Source organism: Loxodonta africana, chromosome X (genome assembly GCF_030014295.1).
Source record: "Loxodonta africana isolate mLoxAfr1 chromosome X, mLoxAfr1.hap2, whole genome shotgun sequence".
Taxonomy (NCBI): Eukaryota; Metazoa; Chordata; class Mammalia; order Proboscidea; family Elephantidae; genus Loxodonta; species Loxodonta africana.
In genome coordinates this window covers 122044286-122066202 of record NC_087369.1, presented here as the reverse complement: position 1 = coordinate 122066202, position 21917 = coordinate 122044286, and the positions used below count along the sequence as shown (strand labels likewise).

At 43.7% G+C, this 21917-nt stretch overlaps 1 protein-coding gene across 1 annotated transcript; it reads left to right on the top strand.

Annotated features, from left to right (window-relative positions):
* Window positions 1–14431: 14431 nt before the first annotated feature.
* Window positions 14432–20815, top strand: LOC100653805 (nuclear RNA export factor 2-like). Its single transcript, XM_023541157.2, has 17 exons — window positions 14432–14680; window positions 15098–15189; window positions 15439–15500; window positions 16154–16237; window positions 16348–16452; window positions 16571–16651; window positions 16774–16843; window positions 16999–17087; window positions 17204–17311; window positions 17485–17594; window positions 19311–19347; window positions 19779–19847; window positions 19934–19989; window positions 20125–20232; window positions 20327–20385; window positions 20490–20605; window positions 20703–20815. Exons 1-17 carry the CDS (start codon window positions 14457–14459, stop codon window positions 20757–20759), a joined length of 1527 nt encoding a protein of 508 aa, XP_023396925.1. The 5' UTR covers window positions 14432–14456; the 3' UTR covers window positions 20760–20815.
* The last annotated feature ends 1102 nt before the right edge of the window (window positions 20816–21917 follow it).

Here is a 21917-nt window from a genome sequence, read left to right as displayed (position 1 = left end):
CTTATAGATCATCTGTCATTGGTCATCTGTGGGGGGGGCTCTCCCCCCCACAATAAAAATCTACCCTTGTCTATCGTTCTGTCATGTTTACTGTCTGTGTAGTGTGATGACCTCCTTTGCTCTTGCTCTGATCACATTTTTGTTAAGGACACCAGAAACAATTGCAAATCTAATCTTAATTTCTGTCTCTTACATGCTTCTACAAATATTCTCTTTATTCCTTTGACTTCTTTTCCCAGTAAACATTCTAAACATAAGCTTAGGGAAGCAGCAAAGGAGAGAGAGAGAGAAATATATTTTTAAATAATTCAGTATTTCAATGAAAGTGTCAAAGTAGCCATCATGTGAAAATTCAGAATTTATTTCTTATACTTAATTTGAAGTTCGTAGTTTTACAAAGTACCTCTGAAGTGTCACCGTAATATATTTGTGTTTAGAACCTCTAAATGGCTTAAACGAGTCCAGGCAGACTCTATTTGTTTCTGTTTTCCCCGTGATTTTCTAAGCATGGCTTCTTGGACTCTTTGAAAACTCCCTCCTTTTCTTCAAGTGAAAAGTAATAATTTAAGGAAAAATATTAAGTAAAATTATAGTGATGTGCACATTTGGAATATCATGAAAATGGTGCTGGATAAATAAAGTTCAGTAAATAAGGCCATGCTTACTTTTATGGGTGATTTAAACATTGTTTGATAGATGGTTGAAGAATATTGTCACTTGTTATATTTTTACTACATGTAGATTAAATAATCCACTTTGGTTTTCTCTCATTTCAGCGTTTCCAGGCTTGTTCTGCAGAACTCTAGGCCTGAGATACAGCAACCACAAAAATGTACTCTACTATAAAGAAATGTGGGACATACGAAAGTGAAGGTAAAAGGACTTCCATAAAAATACTGTACGTTTTTTAAAATAATATGCTAGTATGCATCGTGAATCTCAAAGGAAGGGTTAATTTCCCCAATTTTCGTAGAAATAGAACATTTTTCCACAGAACATTTGAAGTACTAGTGTTCTTCAGAAAATATTTTGGAAAACCCTGTTCAAATTAAATCTCTTCTACCTTCTACCTTTGTTTACTGACAACAATGGAATGTTTGTTTACTAAATAATTATAATCTGTTCTTCTCATTAAGAAATTATATATTGCCCTTTAGCTCATTTTATCTTATTTCATTAATCATTCTTCCTCCTGCTTTAATTTTTCCACTTTTTAATTCTTCAGAAAACCAAAAAATCAAACCTATTGCCATCGAGTCAATTCGGACTCAACTTGACCATACAGGACAGAGTAGAACTGCGCTATAAGGTTTCCAAGGAGTGGCTGGTGAATTAGAACTGCCGAGCTTTTGGTTAGTAGCCAAGCTCTTAACCACTGTGCCACCAGGGCTTCAGTTCTTCAGAGACACTCCCAATTTATAAGCATCCTTCTGATAACATGGTGGCAAAAAATAAATGCATAAATGAAAGTCACTAGGAAGTGTCTATAGGGAAAAATAAAGTGCCCACTATTGAAAGTCGGAATCAATATACCTTTCGGGATGAGCAGAATTAACACCTCTCATTCTACACAAATATTCCACATTTTTTCAAAAGTATGATTTATTACTGTTTAATAATTATGGCTGCAATTTTTGAGTCGCTGTTATAGGGTCGGAAACCCTGGTGGCATAGTGGTTACGTGCTAAGGCTGCTAACCAAAAGGTTGGCAGTTTGAATCCACCAGGCATTCCCAGTAAACTCTATGGGACACTTCTACTTTGTCCTATAGGGTCGCTATGAGTCGGAATCGACAGCAGCAGGTTTTTGGTTTTTTATTATACGGTCGCTATGAGTCAGAATTAACTCGATGGCCACGGGTTTTTTTTTTTTTTATTATATGTCAGAGGAGCCCTGATGGTGCAGTGATTAAGCACTCACCTGCTAACCAAAAGGTCAGCAGTTCGATCCCATCAGCTGCTCCGTGGGAGAAAGATGTGGCAGTCTGCTTCTGTAAAGGTTACAATCTTGGAAACCATATGGGGCAGTTCTACTCTGTCCTATAGAGTTGCTATGACTCGGAATCGACTTGATGGCAACAGGTTTGATGGATTATATGTCAAGCACTGTGATAACCTCATTTAACCCTCAAAAAATCCTGAGAGGGTGTTATTTTAATTTGCAGGTGAAATGTATGAGCCAATAGAGGCTGGGCTATGCTGTGGTAATAGACAATCCCAATATCTCAGTGGCTTAAACCAGAAAGGTTTATTTCTCACTCCTATTACATGTCCATGGCAGGTATATGTCCATCATAGGATGGTTGATATTGGGTGTGTGAGCTATTCTCATTGGAATGACTCAGAGACCCAGACTGACAGATCAGCCACTGTCTTGAAAATTGCCAGTCACTGTGCCAGAGGGGTAGAGGGCTTTGAAGGGTCTCTAAACAACAACTGTGTATTCTGGCTCCGAAATAGCCCATGCCACTTACAGTTCATTGGCCAGAACCAGTCACATACATGGCCCTGCCCAAACCAAGGGGGTCAAGAAGTGCACCCTTACCAGGTGCCTGGAAGAGGAGAGGAACAGAAATACTTGGCAAACAGCTCCTCTGACTACTGCAAGAAGGAATTGAGGCTCAGAGAGATTAAATACTTGCCTAAAATCACATAGGCAGTAAGTGACAGAACCAGGATTTGAATACAAAACAAACAAAAAAACAAAACAAACCAAAACCAAACCAAACCCACTGCCATCCAGTCGATTCCGACTCATAGCGACCCTATAGGACAGAGTAGAACTGCCCCATAGAGTTTCCAAGGAGTGCCTGGTGGATTCGAACTGCCAACCTTTTGGTTAGCTGCCATAGCGCTTAACCAGTACGCCACCAGGGTTTCCATTTGAATGCAGATATGTGTGATTTCAAAGCCCCTGTTCTTTCCATTCCTACTCCTTTCTACACTGCATGCTCGTCTCCTAAATGAAGTTCATACGTATTTATAATAGAAATCCCTTTACTTTGGTGCTGCAGTCCCCTCTTCCTTAAACATCTGCTATTTGATCATTTGAATTAAATAGATGTGATGGTATTGGTTAAAATCCCCAGTATTGACAAGGTTCAGATCTTTCCCAAGCAAATCAGTGTATGGGATATTTTGATAACCATTGTGTTTAAAAAAGAAAATAAATAAAACCTGATGGTAGAGTTAAAGACTTACTGTATCATTTCTCTAATAAAAATAATCTCATGTCTTCCTGCTACTGTCTAGGAAAAACTAATGAAAAGCAGAAATTAATAACAGATAAACAGTTGATCAGAAATGCTAGTGTATACTTTCACCAAAAAACAACTTAAAAAAGTATTTTGAGCTACTTTTTCATTCAAACATGGTTAAAAGCTAAATAAGTTCTAAAAATGCTGTGTCAGTGCTTACAAAAGATAAGATAATAAAGAAACCTCTGGCAATATGGATCAAGAAAATTAAAGAGAAGTTACAGATACGCCACATTTGCAATCAAAAAGGTGTGAATACAGTTACAGCAATGATCTAAACAATAAGAATATTATGAAAAATACATGCTGATAATTTGAAAATTCAGAAGAAAATGGATAAATTCCAGGAAAAATATAACTTTCCAAACTGACTGAAGAAGAAATAGAAAACCTTAATATTATTTAAAGTATTTCAAAGAAGGATTCTATGTGGAGGCAAAATTATTGGCCTATCTCGATTAGTCATATAAATGCAAACTATCTAAATAAAGTAATAGCAAACTAATCCAGCAATGGCTAAAAAGGATATTTCAGAATGGCAAAGTTGTGTTTATCCCAAACATGGAACATTGGCTTAATATTGGGAAATCTATAATGTAATTGAATATAGTTATAGAATAAAGGAGGGAGAAGACGACTATTATCACAAAAGATCTAAAATAAAAGGTATACAATAGAATTAAACAGCCATTCACCATTAAACAACAACTCAGGAAACAGAATAGATATTTCTTTAAGCTGATAGTGAGTATTTTTAAAAAATCGTATCAAACACCACAAGTGGGTGACTTTAATGAACAGAAATTTATTCTCTCACAGTTTAAAAAAAAAAGTTTAGGAGGCTAGAAACTCAAATTCAGGGTGCCAGCTCTAGGGGAAGGCTCTCTCTCTCTGCCCTGGGAGAAAGTTCTTGTCTCTTCTCAGGTTCTATTCCGTGGCTCCTTGGTAATCTTTACGTGGCATCTGAGAAGAGACGTAACTAGGGTATGGTAGGTATTGCACCAGCCCTGATGCCACTGAGTAATTTCTTTTAACCCCGTGCAGCCAGCAGCATATCTGTGAAAAATGACGCCTATGGCAAGCCCTGAAATTGCGCCCCTGTCCAAACATCTGACACCCCTCTTTTAGATAACTTTACCATAATATCAGCTCCAAAATACAAGTCAAGCTCATTAATCTTTTAATTAACACATTACTGTGCTTGAGGAAGGACGTTGGGCGGCACCGGATTAATAGAAACTGTTCAGGGGCACCAAGAGCCCCAGGCCAGTGCAATACCCTAGATATACCATTGGTGGCATGGCATCTGTCTTTCCCCATCTCTGCTTGCTTTCTTGGTTGCTTGCTCAATCTGCTTTTTAATATCTCAAAAGAGATTGACTTAAGACGCACTGTACACCAATACAGCTTCATTAACAGGTATAAAACAAAAAACCAAATCTGTTGCCGTCAGGTCAACTCTAACTGTTAGCGACCTTATAGGACAGAGTAGAACTGCCCCATAGGATTTCCAAGGAGCAGCTGGTGGATTTGAACTGCTGACCTTTTGGTTAGCAGCCGAGCTTTTAACCACTGTACCACCAGGGCTCCATTAACAGGTACACGGTTTAGGATTTACAACACATATTTTTGGGGGGACACAGTTCAAACAAGAGTAACAATAACTCAGGAAGCTGAGAATAGAAAGATATTTCTTTAAACTGATAATGGGTATTTAAAAAATTATATCAAACATCGTACTTAATACTGAATCATCAAAACCATCCTCTTTAAAATAAGAAACAAGAATAACCCGTATAAACAGCACTGTTCAATATCATGGAAACCCTGATGGCATAGTGGTTAAGAGCCATGGCTGCTAACCAAAAGGCCTGCAGTTCGAATCCACCAGGTGCTCCTTGGAAATCCTATGGGGCAGTTCTGCTCTGTACTATGGGGTTGCTATGAGTCAGAATCGACTCTACGGCAACAGGTTTTTTTGAGGTTCGATATCATACTGAGTCTCCTGGGCAGTCCAGTAAGACCCCAAATACATAAATAAATGTATAAAGGTAAAAAGAAACAATATTGTCAATATGATATGATATGTCTTTATTTAAAACTCAAGAGAATCTAAAGGGAAAAAAAACTACGGTAATAGAAATAACAGTTTTGCTGGATGTAAGACTAATATACACAAGCAAATTGCATCACATATAAAATACCATTTGCTTTGTGAATATACCATATACGATAGCAATAAATATAAGATATTGTGGAATATACTATGAATTGGCTCACATGGCACCTACTCCAACACTCTTTATTTGTTTTCCTGTACTATAGAGACCAGGCGCTCCTTGGAAACTCTATGGAGCGGTTCTACTCTGTCCTATAGGGTCACTATGAGTTGGAATCGACTCGACGGCACTGGGTTTTTTTGGATAGAGACTAGTGGAAACCCTGGTGGTGTAGTGGTTAAGTGCTATGGCTGCTAACCAAAAGGTCAGCAGTTTGAATCCACCAGGTGCTCCTTGGAAATGATACGGGGGCAGTTATACTCTGTCCTATAGGGTCACTATGAGTCAGAATTGACTTGATGGCAAAGGGTTTGGGTTTTTTTTCGGTTTTTTTTGGATAGAGACTAGAAAGCTAAAAACAAGAAAGGAAAGCTTCTGTGTGTGTTTGTGTGTATTTCTGTATATGATCCAGATGTTTACTGGTGATTGGGCACTTGCTCTAAGTTAGAGTTCAACAAACGTTTTCTGGGAAGGGGCAGATAATAAATATTTTAGGTTTTGTGGGCCATTAGGTCTCTGTTTTAACTATTCAACAGAGTATTGAGAAAGGAGCCATAGACACGGCATGGCTGTGTGCCAGTAAAACTTTATTTGTAGATGCTGCAATGTGAATTCAAATAATTTTCAGGTGTCAGGAGACATCCTTCTTTAGATTTTTTTTCAGTCTTTTAAATATGCAAAAACCATTCTCAACTTGCAGGCCATACAAAAACAGGCCACAGGCTGGCTCTGTGCTAATAGAATCAGTAGGTCCTCAAAACAGCACTTGACAGAAATTCAGCCAAATGGCAAGCATAAACCAAAAGCTGGTGCTTAAGCGCAGTGTTTTTCAAATGTGGATGCGTGCTCCAATCACGTGGATAGTTTAAAAATGTTGGTATCTGAGTCTGACCCCAATTCTGCTTTCATTGTTCTGGGGGTAGCCTGCTCATAGTGATTTCTTCAATTTCTCGCAAGTGCTTCTGATATGTAATCAAGGTTGAGAACTACCTGAACAATTTAAAATGATATAGTTTAAGTGTTGTACGATATTTCATTAAAAAAATTATAGCTGTGAATTTGGAATAACAATATTCCAATAATAATAAATACATAGCTATGCCAGAAAATATGAAAGAAAAATTCCCATGTAAGAAATGGAGAAGAATTTCTTTTTTAAAAAGGAAGGAAATGGGAAAACAATGGGAGAACAGGACCACCACTGGTTGGGGCAGGGATGAAGCTACACCACTGGTGGGGCCAGAGCCAGATATGGATTAAAGCCAAGTTTCCGTGGGCTCGGGGTTGATTCAGCAGTGTACCCTTCTCTGCAGGAGAGAGTCACAACCCAGGGTAAGCTTGGAAGAGACACAACAGATGCAACAAATGAAATGATTTGCACTGAGGGCATAGAAAAAATAGAAAAGGCTGAAAGGACTTTAAAATAATAGTTCCCCAGAGAAATAAAGGTGGGGTAAAATAATTCTAGAAAAGGCAAAACTAATCTATAGTGACAGAAAGCAAATCAAGGTTTGCATGGGGTTGTGGAATGAGGAGATGGAACCTTGTAGGGCAGGGTATATATTCTATGTCTTGATTGAGGTGTGGTTCATCCTGATCCCTCATTTTTATGTACAAGGAACCTGGGGTCAAAACAGGTTGGGAGAATCACCCACTGTGATGTGTCTAAATAATCAGAGAGAAGCTACTCAGATCTGGTTATCAATACGAATTAATTCTGTTATGCTGTGTAATGAGTCAGGAAGGTAGTACTTCTCCCCAAGCACCTGACAAAACCCCGTTCCAGCCGCACACATCATTTTACACAAGGAAAGCCTAGGCATGAAAGTATAAATGTTCGGCGTTCCAACCACTGACATTCTGATGTGCTCCTTTACCTTGACTTCTTTATGTTTCTATTTATACACAAAAACATAGGCTTTCATTAAGATTTTCTTCTGAGGAATCATACTGTGATGTACAGTTTTATATCCTAAAATTTTTTCCTCCAGGTGCTTTCCATGTATGTACATATTTAGCTCACTTAATTCTCACAATAACCTCCTGAAGCAGATAGTGTCACTATCCCCCATTTAGGAAAAAAATAAAAATCAGGAACTAGAGACACAGCAAGGTCAAAGTTATCTTCCCTGGACCATTTAGCCCCAGGATTCAAGCCCTGATCCATCAAACTCCTACTTCCACAGCCAATAACATGTGACTCTGTGTTAGGGCTGAGGTGAGCATTGGGGACGGGACTCACTCAGGGTCCTGTGGGCAGTGCTCGGCATGGTGGCTGGGACCAACACCCCCTGACTCCAGCCTCTCTGCATGAGACCCATCATTGCACTCTGTTCCCCAGTACCATCTCTCCTTTCTCAGATCCATGTAGGAACTGCTTCGCCAATGACCAACTATGAGGTGAAGTAACAGGGCAGACAAGATACGTGCAGACAGAAAGGAAGGTTTCCAGAGGGGTGTGCCTTGACTCCAAGGACAATCATTTCTACCCCTCTCCTGACAACATCAACCACTCTCTGCTCCCCTTGTCCTTCTGTCCTCCAAAGCCTGTAAAGCACAGGCATATAATTGTACATATTTAAGCAGAGAGTGTTTTGCACGATAAATCCATAAACTGAAATGTCTGGATTAAAGGGTAAGCTTGACTTTTGAATGGTTAAGCACATTGTAGGAAAACAGGCGCTCACACGCTGTTAGTGGCAATGTAAATATTATGATATATCCTTAGGGAAAAAACTCGCGTGTTTAAAAGTCTTCATGTGCTTTGCCTGAAAAACTGCAGAGCAGGGACCCAAGTCCTGGACCACTTATATATCCCAGGCCATGCTCTGCAGGGTCCTGTGGTCTCTGTAACCATGGTCAACCCAAGCACTGGCGTTCTGTACCCTCCAGAGGACATTCTTTTTCATACACAGATCTCTTCTTAATAAAACTCATTTCAAATTATAGAACACCAGGATATTAAAAGAAACATCATTAAAAAGCATATTAAAAATAAAGGGCAAACATAGGCCACATGAAAAGGAAACACAACACATGAAAAGCAAATGCACAGTATAAACCACCTTTGTGTGCCAATGCATTTACCAGCAAAATTTTGAATATGTGTACCTGTAGCCTAAGTATAAAAAGCATGTAAAGCAAAGTATTCACACACACATGCCCTTCCCTCCCTCTGAGGCAGCGATGGTACTTCCTGTCTGTCACAAGGCTGAGTGATCACAGACACGCCTGCATGTGCAGAACGTTCTTCCTACACACGCCAGACGCCCTGGGAGCCATGTCTGCTGTATTCGGGGAAAGCCTTGCCCTCATTTCTGTCACCACTGCTTGCAAAGCCTCTTTGTCTGAAATCATCAAAGCTGCAGTTGTAGCATTAGTGAACAGGGAGGTACTCAGCTCTATTTCTAAGTGTCCACTGATGAATAAATACTAATTTTGGAAACAGAAAGTTGAATTCATGCTAGTTTTACAGAGCAGGTTATGAAACAGTTCTGCAGCCCAAGTGTATCTGGAATAAGCAGATGTAGGTAGAAAAGAATGAGACAGATGCATTCTCAAAAGTGGTTTTGTTGATGATTCCAAATCTACACACATAAATTTACTAAATATTAATTAAAAACTAATTGCTGTCAACTCCAACTCATGACGATCCCACGTGTGTCAGAGTAGAACTGTGTTCCATAGAATTTTCAATGGCTGATTTTTCGGAAGTAGATTGCCAGGTCTTTCTTGGGAAGCGCCTCTGGGTGGACTCAAACTGCCAACCTTTCAGTTAGCCCCTGAACACATTCACTGTTTGCAGCACCCAGGTACATGCCAGACACTGGCAGCCCAAATCTTTGCATCGTTCCCCAAAGTGTGTTTGAACCTGCAAACCCTCTGAACCAAGCAGATATCTCCATCTATTCCAACACACCTGGTTCCCACCCAAACAGGAGTGACTAGCACAAAACATCATCCCCAGCCTGTTCACAGCAATCTGTGCGTGAGACTTGAAAGCTCACCACTGGTGGGGAACCTGTGCAATAGCTAGGGAAGAACTTGGGATGTGAAAACAGACCAATAGGTGAGGACACAATTCCTGTTCTGCCACTTCCTTGGCTGAGAAATATACTTAAGCTCTGAGAGCCTAAATTTCCTGATCTGAAAAGGGACCATGGATATGATCCTCATGGGGTTTCTGCAAGGAGGGGAAGAGAAACCCAGTGAGTTTGCCCAACACTGAGCAAATGTTGGTTGCCACTGGGTAAGTGTTTGGTTTTCCTCTTACTCCATTCTTTGCTACCATAGTAGGGATGCTGTTGCCATGTACTGAGTGGCATAGTAGTGACACAGGCAGAATTCCAAAGTAACACAGGAGGTAGCAATGTGAGCACACATGATGTCATAAAGGATGCTCACTGCCATTTCTCTGTGGGAGGATCAGCTAATAATACATGGTGGAGCCTGAGGGGGAACCCAGGAAGCCCGGGTGACTGGCACTAGCTGTTTTGTAATACCTTTCATTCTGGCAGCATGAGTGTGACACAGGGATTGTGCTGAGATGGGAAAGTTCAGTAAGTGACTACACTTGTGTGTGTGTGTTGTCTGCAGTGTCTCTGTCCATCTGGTCCTCCCGTGGCTTTTTATCACTTGCACGTTCTCCTATGAGCTTCCCAACACAAAGACTTGCCTGAGACTGCCTGTGTCTGAATCACCTGGCTTAGGCAGTCTGGAGACCGCTGTAGCTGTTAGCTAGTTCACTTTTACACCTCCCCCTTGGTGATACTTTTCCTGAAGTAATGTCAGTTCCCAAAAATTACTCTGACTCTTCCTGTATTCCATACATTGACCGCGAGCCATTACTCCACCCCTTAGGTGCATTTCCCCCCTGACATTTAAACTGCTTCTAGTTTGTTGAGTGCTACAAATCAATTTATGGCTTTCGTTAACTTTACAGTGGCTCGAGTATCCTCTTTCCACTAATTTATTTCCAATAGTCATTTTGAAAATGTCAGTTACACAGGTTCTATTCATTTTCTATAGAAAATTAGAGAATATGGCTAAAAAGTTTAACATGACCACTCACATTTCTGCAGTAGTTTCTGCAGTAATTACTCTGTGATCCAATGCTGTGATAAATATTCTCCTCCTCAATTTCTACTATTTAAATAATTATAATTAATATAGATGCAGTGTAATATAATTATGTTTCAATCATTGTTACAAAGCAATAGCTTCTATCATATGCTTGATATACGTATTTTCTTGGAATATGACTATTATAAAGGGTACATTGTAATTGCTTTGGTTCTTCTTTTCCTTTTAAATGCTCAGAGGTCCTCCCTGGATTGGATCACCACAACCGGGTGAGGGAGGGCTGTGTGAGTCATGAAACCAGCAGAAGATGAGTAACCTAGATGGGTGGGGCTCTCAGGTCCAGATGAATTGACTGTCACTTCAGCGCTTGCTCGGCCTTGATCCTACCGAGTATCTTTGCAGCCTCCAGATATAGCGCTGACACCCGCTCACTTCCATATATCGTTATATTTGAGAGTCAAAGAAAGTGATGGGAAAAGAAAAGCAAATAAATGCACAGGAGGGAAATGACACATTTTCTAAGAGGAATGATTTCCAGAGTGTTCGGTGTTGTCAATATGAGTTTAGTTCCCCAGATATTTTTCAAGTATTATTCTACTGCCGTTCCTTAATTTCACATTGATATCTCGTCTCTTGACCCTTCTCCTCTTCTCTCATTTATTGGGATCTCAGGGGGAGAAGGTAGATTGTAGCAAAATTCTTCCACTGTCATTCCAGTGCCCATCAAAACTCTGTTTTCTATTTCCTACAACTCGCTAAGCCTCAACAACATGAAGGAGGGCATGGAGTTGATGATTCTGCATATCACAGCAGTATTGTGAAAAATACACGAAATAACAGAATGTAATGCAGCAGGCACAGAGCCTGCCCCACAGCAGGCCCTCAGAGTTCCTTGGGTTTGCAGAATGAAGGAACAGACTATAACTCAGAAGGCACAGGGGCTGGCCCTCGGAATTCCCTGGGTATTCAGTTAGAAGTAACAGGGTCTCACTTCTCTCCTGTCTGGGACCCAAGCCTTCTGAGTCTCACTTGCTGCCCCTGTGGGGGTGGCTTCATTTGGAAACAGCTCTGTGGTGTTCTGCTGGTAGCAAACTTGGGGTGAGGGGCAGTAAGATCACCTGTGACCCTAGGGCTCTCCTTTCTGTTCCCATTAGGGAAGAGACTTTCTGTGAGGACTCTCTCTTACATACATAGCTCGGAAGGGTAGTTTCATGACTGCTCTCACATTCCTCTCATGGTTTTCATGTTTTTTGGCAAGACCACTTCATAGGTGGTGCTGTGTCTTCCCATAACAAGGCAAATTATGTCTCCCTTTTTATAATGTTTAGCGGGTATTGATGACCACTACCTAAATCGTTTATTTAATCAGAGGTTTATAAATCGTGATATTAAAATTCTACTATGACTTCTTCATATATTAGTTGGAATACACCAATAGAGACAAACTCTCCCTAATCAGTAGTTTGGCTTCCTTGATGTGCACCTTATACAAGAGAGGCAGAATAAATATTTGATTTGTACCTTTATTTTTACTAATTTTTATAAAAATTAGTTGGTTTCTTGGCATTCTTCAAAGGTCATTGACAAGTTTACTTTTTGTTGTTGGTGTTTAATATCATTATAAACTTACGGCTTTTTAACATTTTGTTGAGCTTCAAACCATTGTTGTAAAGTTTTGAGCAGAGGAGTGACATGATTTGACTTATGCTTTAAAATCACTCTGGCTGCTGTATTAGAAATAGACTATGGGAAAAAAAGGAACAAGGGTGAAAATAGGGGGACAAATTGGAAAAAGGCAAAGTAAATTCAGGAGATAGAATTTGGTGACTTGGCCAAGGGTGGTAGCAATGGACATGGTGAGAAGTGGCTAGATTCTGGATATGGTTTGAAGGTAGAGCCAAGAGAACTTCCTTATCAGTTAGATGTGGAGTATGAGAAAAAGAGAGAGAGAGAGAGTACTCCAGGCCACCTCCAGGCTTTTGGGCTTGACCAAGTGGAATTTCTGAGTCAAATGCTCTTCCCATATTACATCTCACTTCCAAGTACCACATAAGGCAACTACCAAAGGTTGGGAGTAGCAGGACTGTCCTGACAGTGGGTCACACAGTGAAGCCAGTGACTCCTCAGAGGAGTGAATCAGAGACCTGGGCATAATCAGTACATCGTAAAGTGCCATGAGTCAACATGGAGTATTTAACATATAAAATTGATTAGATTAGAAAAAAAAAACCCATTGCTGTCAAGTCCATTCTGACTCATAGTGACCCTAAAGGACAGAGTAGAACTGCCCCATAGTTTCCAAGGAGCACCTGGTGGATTTGAACTGCTGACCTTTTGGTTAACATTCATAGCACTTAACCACTATGCCACCAGGGTTTCCAGATCGAAATGTTGGAGCCCAAAAGGAAGCTGGGTTCTAATAATCTAATTGCCTTAAGCCCCCCTCCCCTTTGCCCCAAACCACTAATATTTCTAGCATCACCATCTGATGGTACATTGATTCAGTTGAGTGTGGGAAAAATAATACCCTTAGAGAATCCACCTGTCAGAGAGACAATTTAAAATATCTTATTTCCATAAATGCCAAAAGAACTTTCAAATCTTCCCACATGGTGAATTAGATATGTTAGCAGGGAGTGGGGGTGGGTGGGGAGATGGGGACAAGAAACAAAACTCCTAGGATTGAGTACCGGGTGCAATATAGGGAAAACACTTTTATAAGTATAAAGTAGACTTCAGAGCAAAGAAAATTACAAGAAACAAAGAGGGACATTACATAATAATAAAAGGATCAATCCACCAGAAAGATGTAGCAATCCTAAATGTGTTATGTACCAAACAACATAGCCTCAAAAGTACATGAAGTAAAAACTGATGGAGCTGAAAGGAGAAGAGCCCAATCCACCCCCTTTCAGCAAGTGATACAATTACTAGACAAAATACACAAGGACATAGAAGATCTGAATAACACAATAAACTAACAGGGTCTAAATAACATAGATGGAACACTCTACTCAACAACAGCAGAGCACACATGTTTTTTCTTAAAGTACCCATGTAACATTCACCAAGATAGATCCTCTCCTGGGCCATCAAACAAACCAACAAATTTAAAAGAATTGAATACAGAGTATTTTTCTCTGACCATAATAGAATCAGACTAGAAATCAATAGCAGAAAGAAAAAAGAAAAAAAATCTCTAAACACTTGGAAATGGTAGTTGACATCTGTCATTCCGGTTGGTCATTCAGATCCTTGTTTTAGAAGAGCTGAGTTTAGGAAGAGTTGTCTCCTGGGCCGGAAAGCATTTCAGGCCGAGCTAAAAGAAAGTAACTCTGGATATTTCAAACAGAGTATTTTGAGGGCAAGGCTAGAAGCGGGGAGGCAGTTTAGGAAGCTATTAATTCAGTTCCACCTGTCATTTAATCAAAGGAAGTACAGCTTGCTGATTGTTAACGAAATCAGTTTGATTAGATTCAGGAGGTGTGAGAAAGGTTGCTTCCCAGGTTTTGGTGCAATTGTTAGATTAGGGAGACGGGAAGGAAGGCAAGATTAGGAAACCTTCCTGGTGTATGGCTGGTGTCCAGTCAAACCAATGGACATTTACAACTCTGTTCTTTATAAATCCTGCTCCATTTTTTAAAGTGTCCACCAGAGTTGCCTCTTCCTCCAAGATTTCTCCCCTGATTATATCATCTGTCAAATAAGGTCCCATATCTGGACAGGTAAAGGAGTTTGACTTCTGGGGTTTGTGATTGCTCCTTTAGAGGTCGGTTGACAGTTTACTTGCCTTATCATGGTATTAGCCCAAGATGGGGTACGTGGTATATTAACCACTGATGTGTCCGCAAAAATTATTTTTGTTGTTGTTCCCAATTTCAGAATACAACAATGGTAGCAGCACCTCTCAAGGAAGAAAGAATGGTCAGAGGTCTTTCCAAGGGAATTGTGATGAAAATATTCATTATGAACGTCGTGGGTATGAGCTTTGGCGTTCGCACCTCCAGGAGGATGATGGAAACACAGCAATGAGGGAAGCCCACGAGGACCTCCATGTGAGACAGTAAGTAACTAGGCAACCAAGTTTGCATGTAGTTGCCACTGGGACTATGCGACTGTTAGCCTCTCTGTGTTTTTATTTTTCTTCTCCCACTGGAAAGTTGAAGGATGCTAGAAATGGAATAAAGGTTGAGCAATCATGATTGCGGCCCTGGTATCACTGATATGAGGGTATGTACTGGGGCCTATCTATGGGAAATAACACCTACGGCAATTGGTTTTAAATTGCTGAATTAGATCACACAGCTGGTGATGGGAACTGCAGTGGCCAATAGAAACTACTCATTAGCGGCCCTCCTCAAGCAGCACCCAGGGTACGCGCCCTACCTGCCATACCTTAGTTACGCCTCTGGGTATGTAGACGACTATTTATACATTTCTATACATTTATGAATGCATACCTTCTCTTCATTTCCCACAGCACCCCCCCAACCACCCAAGACTACAATAGAAAAGTAAGGTGGCATGATGAAGATCGCATCCATATTACTGTGTGGAGAGATGGAAAACCTCGAAGGAGGGAAATAGAGGAGAATAGGCCTGCGTGGAGAGACAGAACACCTCCGAAGAGAGAAATAGAGGAGAATAGGCCTGTGTGGAGAGATAGAACACCTCCAAAGAGAGAAATAGAGAATAGGCCTGTATGGAGAGATAGAACACCTCCAAAGAGAGAAATAGTGAATAGGCCTATATGGAGAGATAGAACACCTCCAAAGAGAGAAATGGAGGAAAATGGGCCTATGCGGAGAGAAAGAAGACCTTCAAAGAGAGAAATGGAGGAGAACGGACAGGATGGAACCTCCGAGACCTGGTTCAAGATCACAGTGAGTGTCCTGGAAAGTGTACAGAAGGTGCAGCAGAGAGGTTGTGGTGGGGCTGGTCAGGTCGAGGTGTACTGGTCTCGTGTAGAGACAGTAGGTGCTTTGCTGGGAACATGGGGAGTTGGTAACCTGTCCTTTTTATTACTAGGAGTTAACATGCTTGATCATTTAAGGGCAGGTTCAGAGAAGCGATAAAAAAGGAAAAGGCTGACTGCAGGAAGGCCTGGAAGGTAGTCTAAAGACAAAGGGAGGAACCTACTTCCAAGGAGAAGGAGCAGTTCCCCGAAGCATGGCTCAGTTTGACTCAAGCTGAGTGTATGTGTTGGGGGAGGAGATGCAAGGTTGAGTCTCTGGAGTTCTTATCGGAGGAGAAGGCAGGGTCTGCATTAGGTAGGAATTCCTGGAACCTTATAAAAGGAAAATCATGGCAAACATCTTAAGTTGATTATTTGGAGGAGAGTTTTTAAATAGAGAGAAAGGGGATTTAGGAAATCCATATTTGGAACAAATTTAAGAAATCATATCAGTGGTCCTTTCTTTAGAAGCCTTTTAAAGCTTTAAAGCCTTTAAAGAAGATCAGAACAGAACACTTGGTGGGTCCATTCTCCATCCTTAGTGTTGTCGCTCTTCTCTCTTAAACCTTCTTTTACCCTTAGGTTCCTTGCGGGAGAAAGTATGACAAGACTTGGCTACTGGATTCCATCCAGAGCCATTGCAGTGTTCCCTTCACCCCGGTTGATGTAAGAGAGAATGGTGAAGCCAGATGACTGGGTAGAGGGGAAGAGGGTGGTCTGGATCAGCAGGGACCTTTGTTTTCTGAAACTATTCCTCTTGCCTCTTCTCCCTGTAGTTCCACTATGTAAAAATGCAGGCCCAGTTCTTTGTCCAGGATATTAACACTGCATCTGCCTTGAAGAATATCAGCTACAAGATTCATGATGATGAGAACCAAAAGGTGTGTATTGAGGACATTAACTGTACCTAGTCTGAGGGCAGGAAGACAGACCAGGGGCTGGAATCTCTTCCTTGGAATTAGAGTTCCTAGGTGCTTACCTTGCCTCTCTTTCCTGCAGATATGTATTTTTGTCAATCACTCTATTGTACCCCATTCTGTGCAGAATAAGTTGAAGCCAGAACAATTGGAGCAGCTAAAGGTAATGCAGACACAAGGCATGCTGTGTACCCACACCCAGATCTACCTCTTTTTTCCCCACCCCAATCTCCCATCACCACCACGACTGCCTTAGAGCTGCTATCTCCATCTCTGCTTTTGCAGTTGACCATGAACAAACGATATGATGTCTTCAAGCAAGCTCTTGACCTCCAGAGCTTCCGCTTTGACCCAGGTATGGCTGACAGCAGTAATTCCAGGGCAGGTGAGGGCAGAGGGATATGCACAGGAGGGAGAGTTAGGGACGGTAACCTGGGAAGGGGTTAGTGCTGGTGCTGGTCTAGCTGGTCCATCTCAGCCTTCTGATTCCCTTCTCTTGACTTCCTGAAGACTTGGTGGACCATGATATTGACATGATCCTGAATCGAAGACACTGCATGGCTATCACCCTGAACATCATCGAAGAGAATTTTCCTGAGGTGAGGCCGTAGGCCCAGTGCTGGTATTTTGGTAGAGGGGCGGAAAGGATGAGATGGAGGGCAGATTTGTCTCTGAGGCCCTAGATAGTAACTGTCACTCTAACTCTCCTCAAAAGCTCTTGTCCTTGGACTTGCGCAGCAACAAACTCTACCAGCTAGATGGCCTGTCTGACATTATACAGAAGGCCCCCAAAGTTAAGATCCTGAACCTGTCCAAAAATAAGGTGAGAAGTGGGAGCCAGATTGAATTTGGGTTGAGGGTGGGTGACAGTGCTCATCAGGGTGATGACAAGAGCATGAAGGTGCCTGTGGGTGAGGGTGAGGGCCGGGGGTGCAGGGGCTCAGATGTCTCTCTTTCCGTGGGACTCTTCTCCCTCATTCCTCCCCATTTTCTCAGCTGAAGTCAGCATGGGAGTTGGACAAGATAAAAGGTCTGGAGCTCAAAGAGCTGTGTCTAGAAGGAAACCCACTGTGCAACAACTTCTCAGACCATTCCGCCTATGTGAGGTCAGTGGTAACCGCTGTCAACCCTTCTGAGGACCTTCACCCCCGGGCAGCCTGAGCTGCCCCTGACAGTGCCCATCTGCAGGCTGCAGCTCCACACCTCTGGGAGGACCACATGTCCTGCCCTCTCCTTTCCCTGTCTATCACCTGTGTTTAGAGGTCTCCCTGCCTTCCTCTGGCCTGCTCACTGCTCCCCTGGGGCTGGGGTCTGTTTTCTGCCTCTCTGTACCCAGCCTTCTCTGGCATGGCCTCCCCTGAATGTGCTCCAGGAAGCAGGGCTCCCCCTTCCTCCCCAGGACCAGGGGTATCCAGACTGTGCCCTGCTCCCCCACTGGGGCTGCCTGGAGCCAGATCCTGGTGCCCTGGACTGTGACGGCTCCTCCTGCAGAGACAGGCCTTCCTGACTCTGAGCTGACATGGGGCTTCCCTCCCGGTCCAGTGATGGGCCCTCTCTCCCTTGCTCCAGAAGGACTCCCTGACCTGCCCCAGGCCAATATCTTATCATGACATCTGTTCCTCTGGCCCATTGAAGGAGCTGGGCCATCCTGGGGGAGAAAGCTGGGTTCCCTGAGTCAAAGGTCAGAAGCGGGTCACCTCCCGTGAGCAAAGGGCATCCTGAGGCAGGTGCCAAGTGTGGAAAGCAGGAGGCAAAGGTGGATGAGGAGACAGGGGTACAGTCCTCTCAGGGGCACTGCCCACCTCCCTCCACTATGTCATGGCATCCTGCGTGTTCCTTCAGAGGAGCACTGTGTAGACCAAAGTGCTCTGACTCCTCAGACAAGGGACCAAGTAAGACAGGCACAGCTGTACAGGGGCCATCAGGGGAGAAGGCAGCCCTCATAAGAGGGGCTACAGGCCCTGAACCCCATGCTGTGCCTTTACCTGAACCTTTCCTCCTGGGGAAGATCTTTTGCCTCATTGGCTGCTGTTTCTCATGCCCAGCTCAGATGGCATCACACAGGAGACAAAGGCCAATGGGCCCCAGCCCAACAAGTACCTGTTTTCCACTCCTACCTTGACCCCAGGGCCAGCCAAGGGTGGCAGCAGGGAAACCATTTCCCCTTTCCTCCTTTCTCCCTGATCCCCACCACCCACAGTAAACTTCTCCCCCTTGCCTTTCCTTGGTTTTCTCTTTCTCTTCAGTCTCCACTCTCCTATGTCTCCCCTCCCTATCTATACTCGCTTTCTGTCCTCACCCCCTCCCTGCCTGCTGAGCCTGCCTCCCCCATCTCTATCCCCAGCATCCGGGGCCATCCTTGGGGGATGTTCTGGTGTTGTCCAGGGCCAGCCTGGCAGAGCACTGGACACCTGGTGAGGGAGCAGAGCCCTGGCCCCCACCCCATTCCCTCCTCCCTCCAGAGCCTTCCCTGGGGACTTGGAGGGAGGTAAGTAAGGCAGGGAGAGGAAGGAATCCCTGGAGCCTGGGCTGCACATGCTGCTTCTTTGTCACTGGAGAAGGGGGTCAGGGCCTTCCTGTGGGAGCTTCCCAGGAGGAAGGAGAGGGGAAGAGCAATGTAGGGAGAGAGGTGGAGAGACTGTGCCTTTAAGACAGTTCATATGGGGGATGTCCAGTGCTCTTCAGGGAATGTGGACCCAAAACCCCTGAACTCAGGCTGAGGGCAGGACACTCTGGGGTCTGTTCATGGTATCAGTGTGTTAGCAAAAAGTAGGTAGCCTGTCACTGAACTGTTAATCATTTCTATTTTTGGTTTTGAGTAGGGCCATCCGGGATTGTTTCCCTAAGTTGTTATGCTTGGTAAGTGCTTACCTTCATTAGTGTCTCCTCTCACTAACAAAAAAAATTTTTTTCTCACTAACATGGATGACCTGCACACCTGCCCTCAAGTCCTTTGTGTCTTGCCTAGCTTACATTTTTGCACTGGATTCTTACCTATTTCAGGGGACATGTACTCCTGAAGAAAGCATGGCTATTCTTCTTTTAAGAAATGCCCATAAACACACACACACGCCCACATGTACACAGCCATGCAGGCACACACACACATTGCATATATTAGAGGCTTCTAGGCCCTCTGGTGAAGATGCTGACTTTAGTCTGGCTTATAGAATTTTCAGGGCCATTTCACACCTGAGCTCTGACCATCACTCTCTCCTGGACCCCTTCATTTCATTGTTCATCCAGCGTGACCTCCTTGGTCTACACTGCTGACTTCTTTCTTTCCCCAGGATGGCCAGCAGTTAGACGCATCACTTACTGTTGAAATTGAAGTCCCTGATATAATGAGACCCTGCAAGGTGAGTTGGACATACTAATCAAGATTTGGCATGTTGCAAGGGGGGCTTTGTCAGTCTCATAGTCCCAAGGTGTCTTTTAATTCCAGGAAAGTTATAAAGGATCTGAGACCCTAAAGAATCTAGTCTTGCAATTCCTGCAGCAGTAAGTACCCCTTAAATCCCAAGCCAAGGAGGGCTGGGATGGGCCAGGCCACCCAAGCACAGGCCTACCCTGGCATTTTCAAGTTCACATAGGGGCACAGACCAGAGACAGCCTGCCCCCTTTACTTCCCCACAGGTATTACTGGATCTATGACTATGGTGACCGGCAGGGTCTTCTGGATGCTTACCACGATGAGGCTTGCTTCTCGCTGACCATTCCCTTCAACCCTGAAGACCCAGCTCCGTAAGTTTCACATACCCAATGACACCCCTGGGCCATGTGATTCCCCAGCAGACACTGGCCAGTCTCACACCTCCTGTTCCTCTTTTTCTCCTAGAGTCAGCTTGGACAAGTACTCCAAGAGGAGCAGGAATATGAAGAAACGCAAGGACCCCAGTAAGTGTGTGAGGGGGAAGATTGGGTGGGACAGGAGGTTTGAAGGGGTCAATCGTAGGGGCTTAGGGAGTGAGGCAGCCCCTGATCTTTTCCTCCTCCCACAGTCCTGCGGGTTCAGTTGCTGAAACACACAAAACATGACGTTGTTGACTCCCTCAGTATGTTGCCCAAAACCCAGCATGACTTCAGTTCCTTTGTGGTGGACATGTGTGTCCAGACGGTGAGCACCTGCTTCCTCCCTGACACTGGCCCAGAGGGCGGAGGTGGGTAGGAGGTCTAGGGGGGTCCTGGGAGCCTGAGCTGTTTTACTCTTTTAGGAAAAGATGCTCTGCTTTTCTGTCAATGGGGTGTTCAAGGAGGGTGAGTGTCTGTAGAGCCCCTTTCCCATGTCCCCCAATTTCCTTCCCCCTGACGGGCTCCCTCTCAGAACTCTCCAGAATTCCCTGATCCCTTCCCTTCCTGTTCCCTCTGTGCTCTCTTGCTCCCAACCCACCCTGATCTGACCTACGTCCATACCTGTCTGCCCCAGCACAGCCCAGGGGTTAGGGACACAGCCTGTGGAGGTTGATGGCTCTCATCCCAGTCCCTCACTCTGATACCTTGGGACAACTGTTTACCTCTCAGTATCCTCATTTGTAAAATGGGGCTAGTAATACCCATCCCTTGGGCTGCTGTGATAAATGAGTCAAATGAACTTGTGAAGAGTGTGTCACATGGCCTGACACAGAGTAGGGGCCCTATCACTGGGAGGTGGTTGTTCTTGTTGTTGCCCTCCCCATTGCTGACACCCCCTCCTGGATCCCAGTGGACAGTTGTCCCCATCTGGCCCCCTTCAGGGTGCCACAGGAGTATCAGGTAAGACCATGACTGGGAAACGTCGATGGTGAACGAACGTGTAAAGCATGGGCAACTCTGAGGGGAATTGTTGTTTGTTGTCGTTCAAGTGGAAGAAATGCCTCAGGTTCATGTTCGTGGCTTCACCCGGATCTTCATTGCTATTTCTGCCAGCAACTTCAAGTAAGTGCTATGTTGTGGTTGCCATGTGGGAACACCCAACCCAGCCTCAGGCCAGTGGTGTGGGAAGGTGATGGTGCATTCCTCAGGGTTTCGCCAATATTGCAGAATCCTGAAATTTAGATCCCAGGAGCAGTCTAGCCCAGTGGTTAAGATTATAGGCTTTGGTGTTGGACTAGAGGGTTCTCACCCTGACCCCAGCATTCACCAGCTGTGTGACCTTGGTCAGTTTACATGACTTCTCTGTAACTCAGTGTCCTCCTGTGAATATGGAGATTAGAGTATCCATCTCCTTGGGCTGTTGTAAAGGTAAAGGCGGAAATGAAACTATCCCTGGGTTGGGGTAAACTTACAAATCCAGTGCAGCTGGCAGAAATATCTCCAAAGGTAGATTCTGTGGGAGGGGAAAGGGTACCAGCCAAGGAATCCAGGAGACAGGCAGAGTAGGGGATGGAAGGAAAGTGGTTGCTGAGTGGGAAGTGGATCATTGTTGGGGGTGTGGGGTTGTCCATATGTCC

Excerpts from the sequence above, each read along its gene's own strand:
- LOC100653805 (XM_023541157.2), top strand. The coding sequence starts at position 14,457 with ATGTGTCCGCAAAAATTATTTTTGTTGTTGTTCCCAATTTCAGAATAC. Across the intron at positions 15,190-15,438 it reads GTGGAGAGATGGAAAACCTC|CAAAGAGAGAAATGGAGGAG; the intron begins GAAGGAGGGAAA and ends AAAGAAGACCTT. Across the intron at positions 20,233-20,326 it reads AACCCTGAAGACCCAGCTCC|AGTCAGCTTGGACAAGTACT; the intron begins GTAAGTTTCACA and ends TTTTTCTCCTAG.